Raw genomic sequence first — 21,371 nt, 5'->3', positions numbered from 1 at the left:
TCTTCGAGATCTGAAATAAGATATTACCAATATAAATAAAAGGTCAGATAATATAATTATGCTACTAATCGTTAGCTTATAAATTGTCAATTTCTTTGTTCGCGTATAAGAGGCCATCTTATACTGCGTCTTTTCTGACAAATCACAAACACTAATCAAAAGCAAGAAAGTAGCAATGAGATATTAGGATTTCATCAATAACCATACCTGCGCTCTAAGGTTTGTCCTTGGGAACTTGTCTCTTGTTGTGCTCAGAATTCATGAGCTTGGTCACGATCTTTCTGGAATGGCCGCTGGGATCGAAGTGATTCGTATGAAAAACAGCTTCACGTTTACTACGCTGTTTACCGCCGTGTCCAGTAAAGATGTGCTTGTCGTAATCGTAATTGAAGTGCTCGTATTCGTCGTAATTCTGCTCCGACATAGTTCACTCGGTGATTTAACAAATTACTCGAAAAAAATTATATCGCAGATACACTGCAGAGATACTCTCTCTAGGTAACGCTTATCCACTCGCTTTCACGGTTTCCTCGATACTGCGTTGTTCGTCCCGTTGCCGCTCCTTTTTTATATGCTCTCACGGTTCGCACATGCGCACCGACTAGCCTTGCTCACAGTGTCGGACGTTCGCATTACGTTTATTCCACCATTTTCTTAGTATTGGTCGAATTATATACGGATCACAATGCAACGAAACGAAGAAGTGGCATTTGTTCACGTGGATTCTTTAGACAGTGTATAATGGTATTTATCGGCATTTAATATAAACTCTAATTCAATTGTCCTCATATAATTTTCATTGGAATGCCAATCCTCGGGCTTTTGTTTTTCAATGATTTTTATCACGTGGGACGCCGGTATGTTTGGCAACATTATTAAAAAGAATAGTGGGGATACACATGCGCAATGGAGACGCAGATACTCTTTCCGACCTCTCTGAAAATGTGCTGAAGACCGGTAATACATATATGGCTTGTTGTTTTCTTCATTTTACTGATGACTGGTACGGGATATGGTGTGACTCTGGGTGTGACACGTTCAAGGCGCAAGAGGGAATGGTGGGGATTCTGTGAGCTCGGTATCTATCGAGTTTCTATCCGCTATCATTTTGGGACACGGCATTGTCAGAAGTGCAAATGATTGTACATAAAGACATGCAGTACTCCCAGAACGATCTCCTTTCTATTTTAACCCTATCTAGTCTAGGAGACTGTTTATATGTATTTGTATCCTTCTTTACTAGAAATTAAAAGAACTTGTACTGAAACATTACACGAATGTATTGAGAATCGCTGACGTGGTAAAATGTAAGCTTTAGTTATTTTTCCAGCTTTCATAAAGTCAATATGTCAAACTGTTTCAGGCTTGAAGAAGATAACATTTCTTGAAGCGTCGCTATTTTGAAGACACATATGCATATGACATATCAAATAATCCAAAATACCGGAGTATAAAATACTAGAAGGTATGGAATATTCTGGAGTATTGAATATTCCAGATGGTTCTTCTGCCGGCAATCCATGATTATGCGCAATTATCCAAGAACGATTAACATAGATTGTGAAATTTCTTCTCGTTCTTATTTCATGGGATTAGTTTAATTCCACATATCAGAACAAATATTAGAAATGCTGTGAATTTTGAATTTACCCAAACTCGTTCAAATATGTATTCAAAACCTCGTTGTGCCCTAAAACTTACAGTAACAATTACCTAATTTGCGTTTTTTTTTTAGATGCTCGATGAGAAAAAAAGAGACAAAATAACGTGTGAAACACGTACAGTAAATTTTGAAACGGCCTACACAAGTAAAAAAAAGCTGACGTACAGATCGTCGGACCTCTGCATCCTATCAGTGTCAAGAATTTCCCGTCCTCGCACTCAAAGTCAATTTCGTACAGTGAATATTCAGCAGTGTGAGTCTCCAAGGTAACATAAATTTAATTACGTTGCCGTTTTGTATTGATGACCGTTTCAGGAGAGTCAGATACGTATAGTAGATACAAAAAGTATTTGCAAATCCCATTTCGTGCCATGATTTAACACTGACAAAGTACTTTGATCATCTTGTGATTTAATTATATCATCCGCTCATTCCTTTCTTTAAACGAATTACATATGTATGTATATTAATATCTCTATGTACAGTAACATCAACAACACTGTTGCACGAAGATTGTAACCATAGAATGATGTTATGTCTGTACTGATTGTGTATGGAACTAGTCTGTCGAGTCTTGGAAATTATTCTTGTTTGTTGCTATATCTTGTTAATATATCCCGTTAGTATTTCGACGCGTAGGCACATGTCTCCTTATACGGCAACTATTCACCTTTATCTTACTAATACGGTTGTGGCCTGAAGGAGTATATGTACACTACTTATACACAACAGCCTTTAGTATAGCATTGTAAAAGTATTTACTGCAAGTACTATACTATGCAGTTTACGTGCATCCTTTCGTCAGTAAGTTTCTCAGATCTTGGGCTGGTCTGCCATAGTTGATATTTAGCTTCTGGCGAGGAATAATCTCGATCGTGTTTATCTCTCTTGGATCATATCTGCACCAACTACACGATAACGCAAGTATTATTTATTTTCATTCCTCTTTCATAACCTAACACGAAAACTGTGTCGATCTTTGATAAATTGTCAATTTATGAAACACGATATCATATTTTTTTGCGATGTCTCATTTTTATGCGACTGAAATGCTGACGTCTCGTGAACCGTATCGTTATTCCTACATTTTTAAGTGCATACAGTGAAACAACATTTAGCGAAAATAAGGAAATGACGAATAGACGAGAAATTGAAGTTAATTTAAAACTCGAATAAGAGCTTGTGCTCTCCCCGCCTACCTTTACAGGTATAACCTATAAAATATATTTTTATAGAAAATTTCATTGCGCTTATTAAATGTTTCAATTAATGTTTCTTATTTGGTTGAAAAGTATTAATCAGCCTATAGGAATTTATTTCGAAAATAATGAATGACTCATTGGATGGCGCAGTATGAGCAGGCAATAAAAATCAATATTTATCACTCATTAATTACTCACGTGTCAGATGTGAATTTTATATTTCCTACGAAAATTACACAATGCTGTATCTATTGCTTCACGTTAATAACTTGATATTATCTAATCAAATATGAGAATTTGGTGCGCTGGGTGTCTGACGTCTGGTGAAAAGTCAAAACATCTTTTGCGATAAGAATGTTTAGAAGAAGAACAATATGGAGGCTCCTAGAAGTTTATGCTCAGTCGATGCCGTAAACGTCACCACCTTTTCTGAAATCGGCATTTGCATAAACAGTACCATTCTGTTGAACAAGCACACAAACGACACTACCACGATTTCTATATCGAGCAGTTTGATGACCCAGTTTCTTGAGACCATCGATCACCTGTGCTGGCACACCGAATTCATAAATGATCTTCATGGGGAACAACTGATGATGAATCCTGGCAGCATCGACAGCCTGCTTGATCGTATTATTCATCCAGAGTTGTCTGGCTATCGTCTGAAAAGAATACGGAACGAGGATAAAGAAAAGGAAAGGAAATACACGTAAAAGAGGAGGACGAAGGATCGTGTTCAGAAGGTAAATATCGTACCAGGATCTGGAATTACTTACATAGGCTAGAGCAGTCGTAATTTTGGTACCTCCGGCAGCACCGATTACCATCCTAACCTCACCGTTATTCTCGACCAGGATAGTTGGTGCCATGGACGAAAGAGCTCGCTTTCCAGGTTGAATATAATTATTTGGACTTGGTGGTAAACCGAAGTAACTGTAACGAGATGGAATACCGAAGTCATCCATTCCACTGTTCATGAGGATTCCTGTGCTCTGGCTGACGATTCCACTGCCAAAGCTTCATTAAGATTTTAATGAATTAATTTCATTCGAGTCATTCAGAATACTTTATATATTCCGAGAATATATTTACTAGATATTTATTGTGCTGGTGACGGAAACAGCGTCGCCGTTTGGTGCTAAGACAGAGATATGTGCTGTTCCGTGATCACCGAAATCACCAGCTGTAGAGGCGCCGTAATGACCAGGATCATTCCAGGTTCTGTTGTCATTTATTTTCTCTCTGATGGACCTTGCGTAGTCTTTCGACGTCAAATTCCCGAGTATCTAAGGAAGGAAGAGTCAAGATACGATTGATATTTAACTGGACGAAATCGTACGGAGGAATTAATTCGGTTGAAACGTACGTCCGTCAGGTTAACGAAATCTTGATCGCCCAAGCTGTTTCGGAAGGCGTAGGCGTATTTGAATGTCTCTATAATTCGGTGATAGGTCGTGACGGTACTGTTGACATCAGCCAGGCTGTTCGCTGAGAATTTGAATTCATCTAAAACGTTCAGAGCGAACGCGAGCAAGGCTCCACTGCCGGGTAAGCCTGCCGTGAACACTTGTTCTCCGTTTGATAATTTTGTTTCAACCGGATCTTCCCATTTTGCTCTGAAGTTCAAGTCATTCCGTTAGGTTGAATTACTTTGTCAGGTCAATTTTAACTTTCGCTAATTACCTGTAATCGTTTAAATCTTTCATAGTGATAATACCACCGCGTTGTTTCAGGTCCTCGACCAATGTTTTACCCAATGTTCCATTGTATAGCTCTCCTGCACTCTTTCTTGCTATTATTTTCATAGTCCTACAAAGTTCCTCGGGTCTTATGACAGAGCCTGCTTTCTTGAATTCATTAGTCTCTGGATCCACGAACCATTTTCTAAAAAAGAAAAATAAATGTCAGCTATGAATTTTTTTGGATATTTTATGAAAATATATAATCTGTCGTTTTACTCACTTCAGCGTAGGATCTCTATGGATGCTATTTTTATTAGCTAATAATCCATCGTACTGAATTTGAGTCAAATTGTATCCAGTTTCACAAAGTTCAATACTTGGCTGAAAAATTTCTGACCATGGTAACTTGCCAAATCTTCGATGGGCTTCCCAGTATCCTGCTAATTCACCAGGAACACCACTGGCCAGGGCACCTGAAACGAGCTTCTATACGAAAAGTCTATTCACCTTTTTCAAGTAATTATTGACTTGTCGATACCGAAAATTTCTTCTTACCGACTTTCGAAGCATCCTTGTCTTCCTTTTCGTACATGTTGGTCCTGGCAGCCTGAGGTGCACAATCCCTGGCATTAAGAACAATGGCCTTCTGTGCTGCACGCTCGTAAATTGTCATTAGGAATCCCCCTCCGAATCCCATGCTTTGCATATTTATTAAACCATTGCAAATCATGGCGGCCAACGTAGCATCCACAGCTGATCCATTGCGATCAAGTATCGATCTGAATGAATAAAATTACTTATAATTCAGAATCTGGGATTTCACCAGGATACACGTACTTGCCAATAAGAGCACATGGAGCACCATCAGCACAGACTGCGCCTCGTTTGAACTGTCTCAATCGGCTCCAGGATGGCGGTGGAGCTTCCAGCGGATCAGGTGGAATCAAAGAATCGGCCTCGGCAGTCTCTTGAAGACTTGAACTACTTCCACTGAGAGTGACGCCTAGGATCGTCGCAAGGATCAATACAGCGGCGACCAGCATAACCAGAATGAAAATTCTCTTTCGAACTTGCCGCCTAAAACGTTATCGTTCATCCTATGCAATTTTCAGAAGCACTACTGGCATACGTAAGCAAGCTCTTTCCTGACTGTCGATCACTGACTACAAGCTACGACTATCAAGAATGGAGTATCAAGACCATCGGATGATCCCAAGTTAGGCTCACTTTTCGATGGAAGCATCTTCAAAGGCTGACACCTTGATCCTACCGCGCCTGACCACGTGCCAAAACCTCCAGGACTGATATTGTGACTCAGGTTTCGTTACCCCGTAGCGCAAACAACAGCACTGTTTTCCGCAGATGGAATTTTTCATGGAATTTTCGCTCATACTTGAGGAAGACCGAATTTTTCTTCTATGAGATATATTCCTCCCGGAGATGACGGTACTGCAACTCCAAGATTCCATAACACGGCAGACCTTCCACGAGGACTGTCACGAATTTCCTCAGAGTTCTCCCAGTACATTAAAGGTATCCGTAACGTGGACCAATTTTCACAATACGTCATCTTGCCACCAGATATCCAGCTGCATGTCACAGAAAGTCTTTCCCACGAAGGAGAATCCTGCCCGAGGAATTTCAAAGATTTTCCACAGGCCAAACACGAACCGAGTGACCCAGAGATCACGTTCAACCAAATGTCGTGTAAAATCGATTGGAGTATGCGCAGTGCCTCCAGTGCCGTACATCGTAAAAAAGCTTTCAAGGGGTACCTTTTTCAATTTAGTTGCCAACAACATTTATCGAAATTTCATTAGACAGCGGAGTATAACAATTTTTTTTTTTTTAGATCAAATAGTCACGGCCCCAGACAATTCCTCAGGTTTTAATTACCGTCGATCCAAAAAGGTCAATGAAGAATGGGACAAAGGATTCTCATGGGTTTCCTCTTCCGTTTCCTGCCACGGCATCATTCCACTCCTCCCAACTTCCGGTTCCGTTCACAAGAACTGACTCGAATGTGCAATTTCAGCTAAACACAAGACAGTATAGCACACTGTATTTACCACCCAAGTTTTACGACATATACAGAAGCCAAGTAACGCTATAGTAATAATTTAACTATTTAATGGATAAACAGACTGATAAGAATATTGATGACAAGATGTGTTCTGGAACTTACCAGTCGCTAGTGGCGACTGGCAAGAAGAGTGCTTAGTCAGTATATTGCAAGTTATAAAGTGACTGTGAAGGGAGAGACCAAACTCGTGTCACTGTCAATTATGATCAACTAGCAGTTGTATAGGTAGAAAAATGATTAACTGTTGGAAGGTCACTTAATGCGATTGCGTTCCAACAACATTGAATCATAGATGAATATGTAGGATATGTGAAACGGCATTTAAAGTACATGGTCGTTGGAGGAGTAAGATTTTTCCACGTTTCCTATGTCTATCGCGAGTGCGAGAGAGACAGATCTATGTGTATTAACACGCGCTAGACAAAGACGTACATACTGCTACGCGAAATCATAACCGGGTACCCCTTTCCTTAGAAACTGGTCACGTTAAACGTACCACGTTCTCCACGTTATCCATACAATGCTAATGTTAAATATAATAAGTTTAATAAAGGTACTGCGGTTCAGTTCTGCCAACGCGATGAACGCATTCATAAATCAGGCTTACCTTTCGTGATGGTTTCTCTCGAAGTCAAATTCGTACGGCATTTTCGGTTGACTCTGATGCCAGACACTGTTTTGATCGTAGGAAAGATAAAATTCCTATTAAATTCTTCACAAGAATTCAACCACCTGTATATACTGCACGAAATATTCCGATGCGGTTCAGAAATATTGCTGAACCTTGTCGATCTGCTTGGTACGTTTGAACAATGTTTCTAAGAGGCGTCACAATCTTTTCTACTGTATAGGTTACGATGGGCTGTATGTGCCAGTGCTACTCGCGCTGCTATTAAGTATAACCTGCTGACGAATGTTGTTTTGGCAGGACTGTGTAGGACACACCACAAGCCTCTTCCTCTTGTTCCCAATAGACCATCATTTCTCTCATACAGATACGAAACGGTAGGCAGACTTTATTTTTACGTAACTCATTCTCGGCCGTCTATAGGCTCCAATCCTCGTGAAAGGCTGAGCGTTGCGTCTAGGGAGTTGACTTTTGTGTGCGGCGCACGTAAATCCCAATCGTTCGGAGACTCTGGGACAAGTTCGATGTAATCAGGGCCTTAAAGAAGGCATGGCATTTTGTAGGGAGTGGCAGTACATATATGTACAGTGCGTACAGTGTTTACAGATTAACAGGTGGGTAGAAAATAATGATAATAAAATCGATGACAGTTCTCTTAAATATTATTGACAGATGACAGGGATGCATTGTCATATGACCAAATCGAAATTTAATGCGCGAATAACGCTCGTCTTTTATTTTTGCACACTCATACGTTTTTATATGCTTCTAAACACTGACACTCTTTAAATTGCATAATTATTACATCAACATTTACGTGCGCGTACATTATACTTCACGCTTTGCTACGCACGAAAAATAGTGTAGTCGTTTTTTTTTCCCCCCTTTTTTTTCGTGATATTCTCGAATAATTTGACGTTTTACCTTGTTTCCCTATTTTTGATAAATTATTTTTTTTTAATATCCTACGTATTAGTATATGGACAGCGATTGTTCTTCTAATTTTTTTTTTATACTCAGAAAACAAAATGGACAGAATCTTCGTGTACATACGTATGTTACTTCGTACCGATCCACAGGAATGAGACGTATATATGTATATTATATATATTCAAGGGAATGGACAGTCTGAGCGCAATCCTACTTAAAGATTGGATCATGCTCTTTCTAAGGAGCACCATTAACTATCAACATCGCAAATATACACACACTTGACGTTACAGAATTTTCGTTTACTCGTAACTTAACTTACGAGAGAATATCAATGTTGATTCCAACTGCTATCATCTAATAATTCACTAACTTCTGCACACCTGGTTTATACGTTTTTAGCACATTTAAAATAACCTCCAGTCGTTTTTCGAGAAGTCGATAATTATTCGAGTCTAATTGTAGGAGGCCTAATTACACACGTACCCTTGGTCGCGTGTTTAAATAACGTACGCATATTAGACGAGTCTAGGGATCGGTGCGAAAGGGAACGTCATGAAGAGAAGTACATAGGGTACATTATGTATTGCTGTTATGCGATTCTATAAGTAATCGTCCTTTCAAGATTCCTATTGGCAGTCTGAATGGTCTGTCACTCGCACGTCAGGCAGATCACGTCGGGGTAGAGGAAGTATAAAAATATATATTGGGATATGTCGTTCTGCCTGTTTTATCTTTTTTTTTTTTCTTCTTTTAAGCACAGAATTTTTGGTTGACCTAATGAGTGGCTGGATTGACGAAGATGGCGCATATCTTTTTGTTTTTATGGGATATGAATAAAAACAAATTTTTTATTTTCCTCCCGTCCGTTCCCCGTGTGCATTTCTGTCGGTAGTACTTATCCTTCTTTTTTATTTTATTAACTACGACGAAGACGTCAGTAGAGGCCTAAGTTGAGCGACTCTTTCACTGTCTTCCATACGGACGTTATGAACATTTTTCGATTTGTCCTTTTGCTTTTGGCGATTCTTTGTCTTATCCTTGTTGTCACTTTCGAAAGTTTCAATAACGTCATCGTCGTCGTCATCGTCGTCGTCTTCCTTGTCATCCTCGTCCGGACTGCACCAGCTTCCTTCACTCTCGCTATCCTCCCTTTCTGTATCTTTTTCAATTTCCCTCAGAGAATCGAGATTCTCCTCCTTTTGTCTCTCCTACTCGCAAAAGGTATTCGAAGGGGTTCGATAATTTTTCAAAAGCATTCTCAAAATTTGAAACACGTCCACTTACCTCCTGTAGAGGCCTTGTCAAGAGCGTTGAGGTGGTAGTAACGGTTGTTGCCGTTGTATCGGTGGTGTCGCTGCTCTCACTGTTGTTATTCGGTCTGACAGCTGCGAAGATCGCGCCTTCCTCGAGAGTCTTGACTTTGGTAAATCGCCGACCCATTGGCCATATTTCCGTGGAGCTCCTGACATTAGTCTTAGCGATTTTTGGTGCGACTCCTGTCGTCCAGATTCCACCTTCGCTACTTCCGGTACTACTGTCGCTTCCAGTACTTCGATGCCTCCATCTTCGCTCTTTGCAAGCAAATGGAAACTTTGATCGACCAGGAATAAAATATAATTAAACTCTAGACTCTAAGTGTGACTAACTTTCAAATGGTGCAGCAGCCGTGACATTGGATCCGAATGGTTTCCGTAAGAGTGGACTGCCGCCACCTCGACTTTCTTCACTGTACGCTCTGGTAATTAAAATACGAGGACTTCTTTTTGGAGTTTCACTAGATTTTACATCGCATTTTGATCTAAGGTTGGTATCAAAGTTAGTAGTTGCGTTTTCACCGTTAACCTCGCTTTGATAATGTGCGCCCATGAGACTCGCTGCACTCGCACTGGACCTAACGAGTCTTCCGGTTTCACCTGAATAGGAATTACAAGAAGCGTAATATGTCGACTCTGTGACGAGCTTGATCTCTATTAAAATTACCTGATTCACTGGTAGGAACTCTCAAAGTGTTACACGAAGCGGCTGGCTGCAGTCTATTGCGATAAAAAGTGTTTCTAATATTTCTACTCTCAAAATTGTTCCCTGATCTGTAGGAAGCAAAGGAAATGAGTGCTTCGCTGAGTCTCCTCTGGAGAGGAGGAAACGGGAGGAACGGAGCACCACTTCCCGAAGGACGTCGAGAGCCAGCTACACTGGGCGTTCGTGCCTGGATTTCCTGGATAAATAATTGATAATTGGAAACCAATGATATTCAGAATCTACCATAGTGGCCAGGAGACATGATTAAAAGGTCAGGGGGATAGGGTACCTGCTGCAACTCAGACTTGGTGGCCTTTTTTCTCCAATAATTCTGCACGGACCTTCTCAGGGTTCGAGACTTCAATCCGTAAAGAAGTCCATTAACCGGAGGAGAGCAAGCAAGGAGGAGGGACGCCACTGAGGCAAATTTTGGATGAACCTGTAAATGCGGTTGACTACCAGCCCCACAAGCTTCCCAGACAATCATACCACAGTAAGGAAAATACAGAAGATACAAAGAACCAACGAGTTGCATAACCTGAAAAACAAAGATATTCTTATCAACGTTGATACTTTCCTTTTCCATCTCCAAGATGATCCTGATGAGAAAATGCTTCCTGGAAAGAAGAAGAAGGTCCACCAACCGTAGTGGCTGCACTGTGAAAACGTGGTGGTCCCCCAGCCGAGGGTGCAGTCACGGTCGGCACGAATGAGAAGGGGTTACGTTGATGCGTGATGGTCACTTGTGCGCTTAGGGTGACCTCGTAGATGGCACTGGCGATCCGATGACGGTGATAGCGTGCTATGCCGAGGACACGAAGGTTGCATACCGTGACGAGAACGGCTGGGAGGCCGAGGCCGAGGAAGGCATAAACTGCCCCGTACCAAGCAGCGGCCGAGCCCCAGGCACCGTTTCCAAAGTCGGGAGCACAGCAACCTAGACCTGGACTATAAGCGTACGGTGGTACCAGGCCGGAAAACGGTGGCAGGCAGAGTAGTAGGGCACCAGTCCACGAAGCTGCCAGACCTACGGCCACTCGTCTTGGCGAGACTAGGGCGGCGTAATGCAAAGGAGCAGCAATGGCGTAGTACCTAATCTCATCCCCAAAGGAAACCCATTAATAATAAACTCATGAATAATATTCATCAATCCTAACAGGCTCCTTACCTATCGCAATTCAAACCCGTTACGGTCCAGAGTGCAACGGGGTGGAGTAAAGCAAGTAGAAAACCATGAAGGACGCAGGACGTCCCCGCCACGTTCCAACCTCCCGTGGTAAACACAAGTAAGACCAGACAAACAGCAGCTTCCACGGCACCGAGATGTATCAGTAAGACAGTATTTGTAGTCTGTTGTTGTTGAGTCTGACATAATTATGGTTAAATATGAATTTAATTAATTTCAAAATTACAAAACCAAACAGTCTCGGACACCAAGTACTACCTGCTTCGTAAGTCCCACGACGAGAAGGACGTACGCATTGAGCAGAAGGCCAAGAGCTGATACGAGGACAAGTGGGACTCCAAAGGCCCAAGGGCCCATTCCTCCGTTTCCCAACTGGTATCACTCTCGTATCTCCCTGACAATGTAGATTCACCTGACCCTATTTCCATCTTCCAGGAGCCCAACGACCTTTGGCCACAAGTTGCCAGTCGCTTTGGCAGGATCTGCAGGACGTGATAGAAAGACGGTGTCTGACTAGTGACGATACCTCGAGTGGAAGAACCGATGCAACCATCCTTCTCCAAGAGTACGGTCTTCCTCAAGTTCTCCAGGATGTATATAATCAGCTTATACGCGTATGAACCTCTGTGCAATTCGCTCGATACTCCATCAGACATCGAGTACCCTGCGTCCGTGAACGAATTACGTCCTCGTGGAGACAATGTCTTGCTTCGAGAATCCAATAATTTCGTTACGCTACTATGTACGTGGTTGTCTCCATTATGGACCATTAGTGGTTACCGATATTCTACCTGTCGATACATTCAAACGTCCTGTACTTTACGGTTCGGATGAAAGCTCTGCATTGTTGTATTACATATCCATTTACCGTACTATGCACCTATGGCATTAGTGTATACATATGTTACGTTCCCTTGGTCATGCTACCGATCCCACATCGATGGGAATTGACGACAGGGATATAGTCCTAGATAGATTCTTGCCTGTGGACTTATGCCTATCGTTCTATCGATCCTCTCGGTGAGTTAGGTTAAAAAAGTTAGGTGTACAGGGTGACGTGCCATTCGGAAAAATTCTTTAAAAAGCGGAATCATTTCGTACGAACAACTAATAAAAAATATATAATATAATATAATATATATATATATATATATAATATAATATCTGCGTGTTATCTACTCAGGTTGTATTTGTAAGAACAAGACAGTTCCATGGTTATGAGACGATAATTTTAAATAGAAACAACAATGGCGGCTCTTCCGCAAACATTTCTCACTCGGTGAGCGACGGGCTCTTAGCGAACCCGGAAGTGCTTCGTGGCACCTGACAACTTCCTGTGACTTTGACTTTTGGCGATTTTTTAAAACCAAGGGACTCGATGTTTGTTCTCCTTTTTTTTTAATCACATTTTCCCGATCGCTTCACGTTGTGAACTTATGTTTATACGTTAGTTAGTACACCCCATGAGATCGAATTGAAATTCCTTTCGAAAGCCGTTCAGTCACGTTCTCTCGTGAAATTGCGAATGATTAGCTACCATCGGGCAGCTTCTCAATAAGGAATTTTAATTAAAGATGCTTTCTGGATGCTGATAAAAACTCTTGTTTCCCTTTTAGACCTGACATTTAGCCAAGTACAGATATACCGACTTATCCAGGATTATCGTGAATAATATAGAGCGACGTCTCCTCGAGGTTCTTTAAAAAGGATTCGCCATCCTTAACACGTAAATAGACTCATTTCGGATCAATCCGTATCGAATTCAGATCAGCGAGCATTTTATTATTCATTCGATTTTCTTAATTTTAAGTTACTCCGGTAAAATCCAAGATCAACTCTGAAGTCTTTCACCTGTACACAAGAAACTTGCTACTCTCTGAGAGATTCCTTGAGTGTTTGTTCTCCTCCACTTTATGTTCTTTACCTTTTTCTTCGCTCGCCCCTAAACTGTCTCCCTTATTGCCGTCTCGGGACGCCCAACCGGCGGAGTATTCACAAAAATAGACGGCCTTTACCATATGTCCTGAATTTAAGCCTGAACTTGCAAATATACATATGACCAGATAAATGTCATGGCATCATTTGCGCGCTTAACAAATATAAACATTTACATATATATAATTTGAAAATTGTCTATTAAACACACATGTTATCTTGATGGAAAAAAGAGAGAAAGAGAAAAGAAGCATAAAGTATAAGTAAAACATCGCAGCTATATCCAGATACAACTAGGTAAAAGGCAATTCCGATAATGTCGGTGCAAATAACGAGACAAGAACACAAGACTTGATAGCTGATAAACCTAACCTACCTTGTCCCAATAAATCTATATAAATCTCTATAGATATATTAACGTAACATTCTCCACGTGTCCATAGATCCTTACGAGTCCATAAGAATCCATCATGCTATTTTTTATATGCTACTTTCCTCTTCCACCCCTCCCATCCTCCTTGCACGCCATCCTTCAGGATTAGACTCCTTCCATTTTTACCAAGCCATTCGCAGCGTCCTCGTAAAAAGGACTTTTCTCCATTTCTCTATACTTTCCTCGACCCCCATTCTATCCTATATACGTGTATCCCTCATCAAATCCTATTCCGTTCCACTTCTCTTGACCAAAGTTCCGTTCTGCCATCCTTTCAGGAGGGGTTACTTTCCTAGTAGAGTCCCAGCCCTTTCAACCTCTTGATGAACTTGACCCCAAGCTGGCTGGGCTTCTCAGAAAGACTCCCTGTGCCCTAATCCCCGGAGAAGATGGTTTCTCACTATAGCATAAAGACACCAAGGTCTTATAATTAACCAATTATTATCCCCTTTTCACTATTTCATTCGTGGGCTCCTCCAGGTAAGCTCTTTTCATTTCTATTTCCGCTTAAGCGTCAATATCCGCTCGGAATAGAAAATCGAGTAAAGAAACCATCACCAGGTGGAATAATCTCTGTTTACCATTAATCCGGTGGAACGTCATTGCTGTAAAGGACTGTACACCGTACATTTGGACCAATAAAGTAAGAGAAAAAAAAATCAAAGAAATAGAAAGACTGTACTATCTTGAGAGGGAACATTTTTTTACGTCAACTCCTCAAAAATCAAATAATATCCAGCATTTATGTCGTGTATCAAAAGCAGTCATCTCTCAGAACGTCGAGCAACAGGAGGTTCGTTCAATCTCAAATAAGCTGAGGAACTCTGAAGGTAAATCGTCCATGGAAATGATAAGTATGTAAAAGTTTACCACTAGAGAAAAAGGGACGATATAAAATACGACTGCAGCGACAATTGGTCGCAAATTGAACGACGCGTCAAGGATCGAAAGTGCTGCTGAAATTTACTCGTGATCCGTGAAAATTAACGGGAATTCGTTATCTTTCCGTCTCCGAGTACAAATTCTTTTTATTCTCCTTAATTCTTTTTCGATTTTCTTCATCTCGTCGACTGCTTCTTCGCGCCACCCGTGACGGCAGCTACCGTCGTCACAGTCGAAACGTTAAAAGTCTTCTGGATTTCGTTCGGTATGCCCTTCGACGGCACGGAGACGTTTGTACACCGAACGGTATTGATCCCATACAGAATTGAAACTGGACTGACATATCGATTCCTACAACATGGCCTACTTTCGTCAAATCGCCAAGTAACCGTTGCTTACCTATATAATATGTAATGTCGTAATTTTTTCCTTTTTTACGCTAATTATTATCCCTCGTCCTCGCGTTCCTAACCTAACCAATGGACATCGGTATTTAGCTTTCTCATTTTGCTAAGAGCTCCCGGCATCCCTTCGTTTCTTTTATCGATCACTTTATTACTATCAAAGTGGCAATATCAAAACTTTCAATGGACATTCAAGTAAATTTCATACAGTCCCTGCGCGTCGTTCCGGAACGTCCTAGTTATTAAGAACTTTTTCACCATCGGCAAATGACGCCTGTTCTTTTCCAATAAATATTTATTAAACTTTCTCGATTTATCGAAGACCCGATTGAAACACGAAAATACATTCTTCAGCCTGTTCGAGGTCAGATTTCGTTATTCCTCTTGTCCGTGCCATGCCACTGCCCATTGCCCATTTATTCGATAACGGAAATCGATCGGGGATGACCTTCGATTTTACGATCCGCAATTGTTACACCCCCATAGGAGTACGTACCTTATACGATGCCAATGTCTTTACCTTATCCATATGTAAATTTAAGTTCCGTGGAATATCATTTTTCGACGATTGATAAGAAGAATATCCTTTTTATCTTATCAGCACTTCACTCGGATTAGAGAGAGAGAGAAGCTCTCGTTATCCTATTTCTATAAACGGAATACGAGATGAAGGGTACGGTGAAAAATCAATTGATTGGACCCCCGCCCACCCCCTTCTCTTCTCCCCGATAATATTTACGAGTCCAACCATTTTTTTCCAGATTCGCCATAGGCAATTTGCCCGTGTATAACAGAAGCGAAGAGCCACCCATCCGCTCCCGAAGAGTGGAAGAAAGAAAAAAAATAGAAAACGAAAACAGCCAAATTCAGAAGTCGATAGAATCACGGTCTCGTTACTCCATGATAACACGCGTTGTGTCCCTATAATGTGATACACTAACGTAGGACAGCATGTTATCCTCTAACAGTGCGTGACCAGTAAACAGGTGCGTGCGAGAGAGCACTTAAAAATGGCCAACGCCATTGCCTCCCACGGGATTACTTATAATGAAAATGATCAAGTATTTATGTGTCAGGTCGGAAGAGACTACGGACAGAAGAAGACAGGGGGTTGGGAATCTTCCAACGAAGATAATATCAAGTCAAAATGAGCGAGCACGAACAGAACAGAGGATATAATAGGGGCCGTTACACTTTGTGAAAAACCCATCCAAATGGGATCCTTTGACCACAGTAGTTCCGGCAGAAGTTAAGGAGCCCCTATTCCTGATAACGGCCAATCGTGGTCGGAGCGTATGGAGTATATATTGTTATGTAACTTTAGGGAGCTTCATTTTCGTTTACAGAAGCCATCTTGCCGATGGAACTTGAGATACCGCCAGTGCGAAAAGTTTAAGTCGTCGCGACGCCAACGTTCCTTGCGATATCGCGCTTACTTGTCTCCCTTTAACGTTCATGTATGTACGTAGATATATTATGCGTATATATGTATATTTATATATATTCCAGATATATAACTACTGTACATGGATATATGTATCTCCCGTGCTTGGTGCCCGACTGTCTGGCCAAGTGGAGTTCTTTTTACCGGGTACGTGTATTCCGCAGTGAGAGACTATCTAGCTCGAAGCTAGGCGACACAGATATTTTTTTTCACATTTTTTCGTTTTCATCTTCATTCTCTTCCCCCTCTTCCGCACTTCGAAGAGACTACGGGGAAGTCATAGGCAAGAGTTTATTTTCGATTGGCTTAAAGCTGGCAATAGCGAAGACCACAACTGGACGTTGCGGAGGCTTTTGTTAGATTTTCTTTTCTTCCACTGGGATAAAAGACAGGTGGCTTTGCGGATAGCACTAAAAAGTTATTCGTATCTCGAGCCTCGGCAGTCCCCAGCCTAGTGTACATTTGCAAACGTATATATTACGTATGGGTGGATCTTGTTTTCATGGATCCCCGATGTGGTATTTTGTCAGGTTGAGACAGACACTGCAGTCACTTAACCCTTTTGAAGGGATAGAAATATCTAGACCCTCCGTTGTACGAAAGGGTCTAAGCTATGCGTGATCACGAGTCTTTGGGGTGAGTTCGATAGAAGCTTGGGGTCAGTTTTGAATGCCGAGGAATATCCATATGCCTGTATGTGAGCGCACAGTGCTTTTGATAGTACATTTACCTCATTCTGTGGAGTGAATTTTCAAAGTTGACCGGCTAAAAGAAAATGTATTTTCCGCGTTGCCTCATTGGGGAAGGTCGTAGACCTTATACTTTTCAAGTATTAACAGGATGGAGATCGATTCTTGTCTAGCTGAACCATGCAAACTCGTTTCTCTATGTACGAATGAATATTCTACGTATTTGTCGTTCGTTGCTGATAATACACTTTTATTGTTGCCAAATAAAGAAAATATAGGAAAACATTGATGCAAATGTTATCGCAGCTTTGTAATACGTGCTTTGAATTTTTATAATTGTTATGTCGTAAAGTTGCGTGTGGTTGGACTTACCCAGTGCCGATTTCATGGTCGCTCCTGATGAGCGATGACTTTTAATTCCTTTGAAAATTTTTCAAAGATCTGTATAGACACATAGCAGAGTATAGTGATGATGCACGTACGAAATTTCAAAACTATTATAAAAGTTTTTTTTTAAATTTTTAATCTGCGAGTTATGAGTTTGTATAACGTTGGACGCTTGGTTCAATTAGTCTTAAGCAAATGTCAAAGTTTAATGAAAAAATTGTCCAAGCAACCCGCGCCGAGTATCGAGTAACGTCGCCGTTTGACCGGGCAACCGGCAATGTCCGTGTATCTCCTTTTCGGTGCCACGTGCTGCTGTCAACGAGAAACCGACGCCGATGCGCCGCGACGCAAAAGCGACGCGCGCACGCCCCCCTTCCCCCTTTACCTGAATAAAAATTTCATGATACGCTATTGTCACAGGAATCATGAAAATCTCTATTATCTGATGTATCTCTGTTTCAGTTTATAAAGGATGTCTTCGAAGATCACCTTGACCAGGGATACAGGACGACTGAGTATCAATCAGAAAATCTTCTACGAGGATAATGGATACCTGGTGATACCACGTCTGATAGCATTGGATATTTTGAAGGAATGTAGTCAAAGGTAAAATATCATGCAGATGGGTCTTTTTCTTTTTCTATGATTTCTCTTCAAAATAGAATGCGTACGGCAACTGTCAGAGAATAAATTATGAAATTTTTCAGATTTGATGACATTGCATCCGGTAAACATCCACGAGGAGAAATTATTGTTATGAAGGACGTTTCCGATCGTGGGGTGGTGAACAAGATTCAGGATTTGAACTACGATGAAGTCTTCCAGAAGTATATAGAGTGTAAGGAACTCCTGGATATAGTGGAGTCATTTACTGGTGGGAATATAATGGCTATGCATAGTATGCTCATAGCTAAACCTCCTGACGTTGGCTCTGGAAGCTCTAGGTAAGTTAGAAATAGAAGGGCCAGTGTGTGGATGATTAGAATTCTTCTTTCCTAGACATCCACCACATCAGGATTTATATTACTTTCCTTTTCGACCAATAAACAAGATTGTGGCTGCCTGGACTGCTATAGAACCCTGCGACGTGCTAAATGGCTGTCTTTACGTTAGTCCTGGTTCGCATAAAACTAATCCGTTATTGCCTCATTTTTATCCAGCTGATACTAAGGCTGGATCAGCGAATAAGTTTTACTACGGTATACAGGTAGGGACGTGCTTGTTCGTATTATTATTATTCTTGGGGAATCCTGTATTCTTTTCATTTTCAAAGGACCTCCCCGTGTCGACCATGCCCTGGATAAATGCTGAGATGCTACCAGGTGACACTATATTCCTTCATCCTCTTCTTGTTCACGGTTCCGGTGTGAATACTTCCACACGTACCAGAAAGGCTATTTCCTGTCATTACGCAGCTGCTGAGTCCTCTTATATAGAAGTAAATGATACCGAAAAGTGGAGACGCTGTTTATAAATGTGATAATGAATGAACAAATAATTATTGATAATTTTAGGTCAAGGGTACCGTTCAAGAACCTGTAGACGTAGAGGTTATGGAAGTAGTGCGCCGTCGGTTCCCAGAAATAACTTCGATTAATTATAGTGACGTTTGGCGGTACAAGTCGACGCTTGTCCGAGGCATTCGATCCCTCCTGTGACTATCTGGTATTTTTGTTTTACCTTTTCGTAGTATTTTTACTCTCAAATAAAATATATCTCTGATACAAGAACGTTGGGATTTCGGGACGAGGATTTTGACAGAAGGGTTTAAGTAACGACACGGTAGAAGAGGATGTGACGGCAACGTCGGGGTTGTCGTCCTTATTATTCATTATAATTAAATCACGTCGATTGCGTTGGTGATAACCAGTTCCTGAGGATTGTAAATTGTAGCAGTGCTTGGAATGCGGATCCTTGTAGGTATTCTCGTGACGAACAGAGGCACTCGAAGTGCGACAGGTCGCGAGGCATACTTGGAAACGGTCCAGGTTTCGCAAACGATGCTTTATGGTATCCTCCACACGGCGATTTTTTTTATTATTGGTACGAGTATGCTCGGGGTCGGCTTCTCGGTCTCTCCGTCCTTTTATCTTTGGAAATAAATACTCTTTCTGTAAATGCGATGTAGGATTAAAGTATGTAGAATTGCAAAGGAATCGTTACCTTGCCAGGCTGAAGGCAACAAGATACACAGTACTCGTAAACAGCACAACATCCTTGGGCATTGCAACTCTCACAGCTGTATCTTTCTCTCTTGATAGTGGGTCTAGGTTCACCATCCAATGAATTTTGTTCTTGCTCTGAACTGCAGCACCCTGATGGTAAGACTTCCTGTCTTGCACATACCAAACCACGTTCGTCAACAATCAGAGCTTTGCCCTAATAAAGACACAAAATGTTTACGAACACAATTAAGCTTGTCTGTACAGTGCATGTACCTGTACAGAGTTTCGACAGGTTCCAGTAAAAATCTCGCTCCCATTAGAATTCAATAATGTAGCCATATCCAAGGAATTGTCATTAGACTCGTCATTAATAATTTGCATCTGCCAGAGGAATGGCTTCCCAGAGGATTGAAAGACATCGTCATCCCCATTCATGTCATCATTGATAATACTATCATCTCCATTGGACTCGATAAAGATGCCCTTTCTCTGAAGAACAAAACGATTATGCACATAATTGCAAGAGACCAACAACTTACAAGCAAATAATTACCTCATGATGAAACAAACTCAAGGCACAATAAGTCAGTGAAAGAGCAAAGATCAATCCTAAAACCAAACGTCTTCTCAGCAGCCTGACCAAGCTTAGCCAGCCAGGCATAGCAATACCGTGGGAGTAGCACTGTCGCCTTGAGCGAGTCTAGAAATCCTTTTAAAAATTCGCGTTCGAGAGAAACGAAAGAGTAAACTCTATCAGAGCCATATCAACTCCAATTCCTGTTTGAATATACCAATAAAAAAAAAACCTCAAGACAGCGATTACTCTATGAAATTCAAGGGTGTTTATCCTTTGTAAAACAAATTCGTTACGCCTATTAGGATGGAACTACTTTCTTAATGAGTAAAACACTTTATCAGTCGCTGAGGTTACGGGCGTCTGTATATATTTCAACAGCATTCCGATGTCAGGCAAGTAAACGGAGGAAAGACCGTCTGAACATGTTGCACGTTATGGCAGCTAGATGTCTCTAGGCTACATGAACAAAAGATGCACGTAAAACCGACAGAGTCTTAACAACGACAAATAATACAGAACTTTGTCGAGGAAATACCAGAGAAAAAGTATCGCGAGGGCGCATTAAATGACGATATCATCATCATGCCTTTAGTCATTCAACAGTGGGTAGTGTTAGTAGTAATGTTCGTGTTGGTAATAGCGGTAGTGTCCTGGTCAGCAACACACCTTGGTAAAAGAAGTAGTAAAGCAGAAAATATTAGTCGTAGATCAGGAAATTTACTTCCTTTTGAAAATAAAATAATAAATCTTGAGCGTGAATTACAATATATCGATTCAATCGATGTATTTACAACTTCCGAAAAGTCTATGACAATAAAGACTTCTGGGACAGCCGCAAATTTAGAAACTTTGGAAATACTTACTACATTAGAAGCTTTGGAAGATTCTTCGATGTTAGGAACTATGGAAAAATCTTCAACGTTAGTGGAAACAGAATCGTTTGAAGTAATCGATGCATCTTCAACCGAGAAGAATGCCGAAGTACGAGAAATAAGCGAGTCTTTTACGTTCTCCACTACCGAATGTCCTGACACTGAGGATTACAAGCAGGATAAAGAA

At 41.1% G+C, this 21,371-nt stretch overlaps 4 protein-coding genes across 18 annotated transcripts; 1 reads left to right on the top strand and 3 right to left on the bottom strand.

Annotated features, from left to right (window-relative positions):
• Positions 1-207: 207 nt before the first annotated feature.
• LOC107268781 (nuclear protein 1) lies at positions 208-570 on the bottom strand. The gene has a single exon (XM_015741888.2). It carries the CDS (start codon positions 422-424, stop codon positions 215-217), a length of 210 nt encoding a protein of 69 aa, XP_015597374.1. The 5' UTR covers positions 425-570; the 3' UTR covers positions 208-214.
• A 348-nt stretch (positions 571-918) lies between these two features.
• On the top strand, positions 919-19,574 carry LOC107268778 (phytanoyl-CoA dioxygenase, peroxisomal). Of its 15 annotated transcripts, none has more exons than XM_025086042.1 (9): positions 919-1,307; positions 1,364-1,465; positions 1,736-2,587; positions 15,812-16,036; positions 16,127-16,641; positions 18,033-18,176; positions 18,278-18,514; positions 18,570-19,008; positions 19,085-19,574. In XM_025086042.1, exons 6-9 carry the CDS (start codon positions 18,043-18,045, stop codon positions 19,226-19,228), a joined length of 954 nt encoding a protein of 317 aa, XP_024941810.1. In that variant the 5' UTR covers positions 919-1,307; positions 1,364-1,465; positions 1,736-2,587; positions 15,812-16,036; positions 16,127-16,641; positions 18,033-18,042; the 3' UTR covers positions 19,229-19,574. The 15 variants fall into 15 exon arrangements, with proteins under 15 accessions (XP_024941810.1, XP_024941812.1, XP_024941809.1 ...); XM_025086035.1 differs by lacking the exons at positions 919-1,307; positions 1,364-1,465; positions 1,736-2,587 and adding exons at positions 10,564-10,703; positions 10,804-11,541; positions 11,635-15,030; XM_025086036.1 differs by lacking the exons at positions 919-1,307; positions 1,364-1,465; positions 1,736-2,587 and adding exons at positions 10,564-10,703; positions 10,804-11,541; positions 11,635-15,056.
• Positions 3,067-17,886, bottom strand: LOC107268717. Its single transcript, XM_025086086.1, has 18 exons — positions 17,556-17,886; positions 11,655-11,878; positions 11,379-11,575; positions 10,855-11,302; positions 10,500-10,748; positions 10,172-10,406; positions 9,838-10,104; positions 9,357-9,762; positions 7,238-7,303; positions 5,775-6,044; positions 5,385-5,624; positions 5,103-5,326; positions 4,828-5,020; positions 4,549-4,749; positions 4,232-4,481; positions 3,958-4,151; positions 3,642-3,882; positions 3,067-3,527 (listed from the first exon to the last, which is right to left on the bottom strand). The coding sequence occupies exons 2-18, from the start codon at positions 11,751-11,753 to the stop codon at positions 3,264-3,266; spliced, it is 4,044 nt and encodes a 1,347-aa protein (XP_024941854.1). The 5' UTR covers positions 11,754-11,878; positions 17,556-17,886; the 3' UTR covers positions 3,067-3,263.
• On the bottom strand, positions 19,176-20,695 carry LOC107268777 (UPF0454 protein C12orf49 homolog). Its single transcript, XM_015741867.2, has 4 exons — positions 20,289-20,695; positions 20,009-20,224; positions 19,734-19,949; positions 19,176-19,660 (listed from the first exon to the last, which is right to left on the bottom strand). The coding sequence occupies exons 1-4, from the start codon at positions 20,394-20,396 to the stop codon at positions 19,247-19,249; spliced, it is 954 nt and encodes a 317-aa protein (XP_015597353.1). The 5' UTR covers positions 20,397-20,695; the 3' UTR covers positions 19,176-19,246.
• Between the last annotated feature and the right edge of the window lie 676 nt (positions 20,696-21,371).

This window comes from Cephus cinctus, unplaced genomic scaffold (assembly GCF_000341935.2).
Source record: "Cephus cinctus unplaced genomic scaffold, Ccin1 Ccin1_scaffold0581, whole genome shotgun sequence".
Taxonomy (NCBI): Eukaryota; Metazoa; Arthropoda; class Insecta; order Hymenoptera; family Cephidae; genus Cephus; species Cephus cinctus.
Note: the sequence above shows the minus strand (reverse complement) of the source record. Positions and strands in the feature narration are given on the sequence as shown.

Coding starts and splice junctions, on each gene's coding strand:
- LOC107268781 (XM_015741888.2), bottom strand. CDS start 424: ATGTCGGAGCAGAATTACGACGAATACGAGCACTTCAATTACGATTAC.
- LOC107268717 (XM_025086086.1), bottom strand. CDS start 11,753: ATGGGCCCTTGGGCCTTTGGAGTCCCACTTGTCCTCGTATCAGCTCTT. Junction 4,152..4,231: donor ATTTCGTTAACCTGACGGAC/GTACGTTTCAAC, acceptor TTCCTTCCTTAG/ATACTCGGGAATTTGACGTC. Junction 3,528..3,641: donor TTACGACTGCTCTAGCCTAT/GTAAGTAATTCC, acceptor TATTCTTTTCAG/ACGATAGCCAGACAACTCTG.
- LOC107268777 (XM_015741867.2), bottom strand. CDS start 20,396: ATGCCTGGCTGGCTAAGCTTGGTCAGGCTGCTGAGAAGACGTTTGGTT. Junction 20,225..20,288: donor TGAGTTTGTTTCATCATGAG/GTAATTATTTGC, acceptor TTTGTTCTTCAG/AGAAAGGGCATCTTTATCGA. Junction 19,950..20,008: donor CCTGTCGAAACTCTGTACAG/GTACATGCACTG, acceptor TGTCTTTATTAG/GGCAAAGCTCTGATTGTTGA.
- LOC107268778 (XM_025086044.1), top strand. CDS start 18,043: ATGTCTTCGAAGATCACCTTGACCAGGGATACAGGACGACTGAGTATC. Junction 18,177..18,277: donor TTGAAGGAATGTAGTCAAAG/GTAAAATATCAT, acceptor GAAATTTTTCAG/ATTTGATGACATTGCATCCG. Junction 19,009..19,084: donor CTGAGTCCTCTTATATAGAA/GTAAATGATACC, acceptor TGATAATTTTAG/GTCAAGGGTACCGTTCAAGA.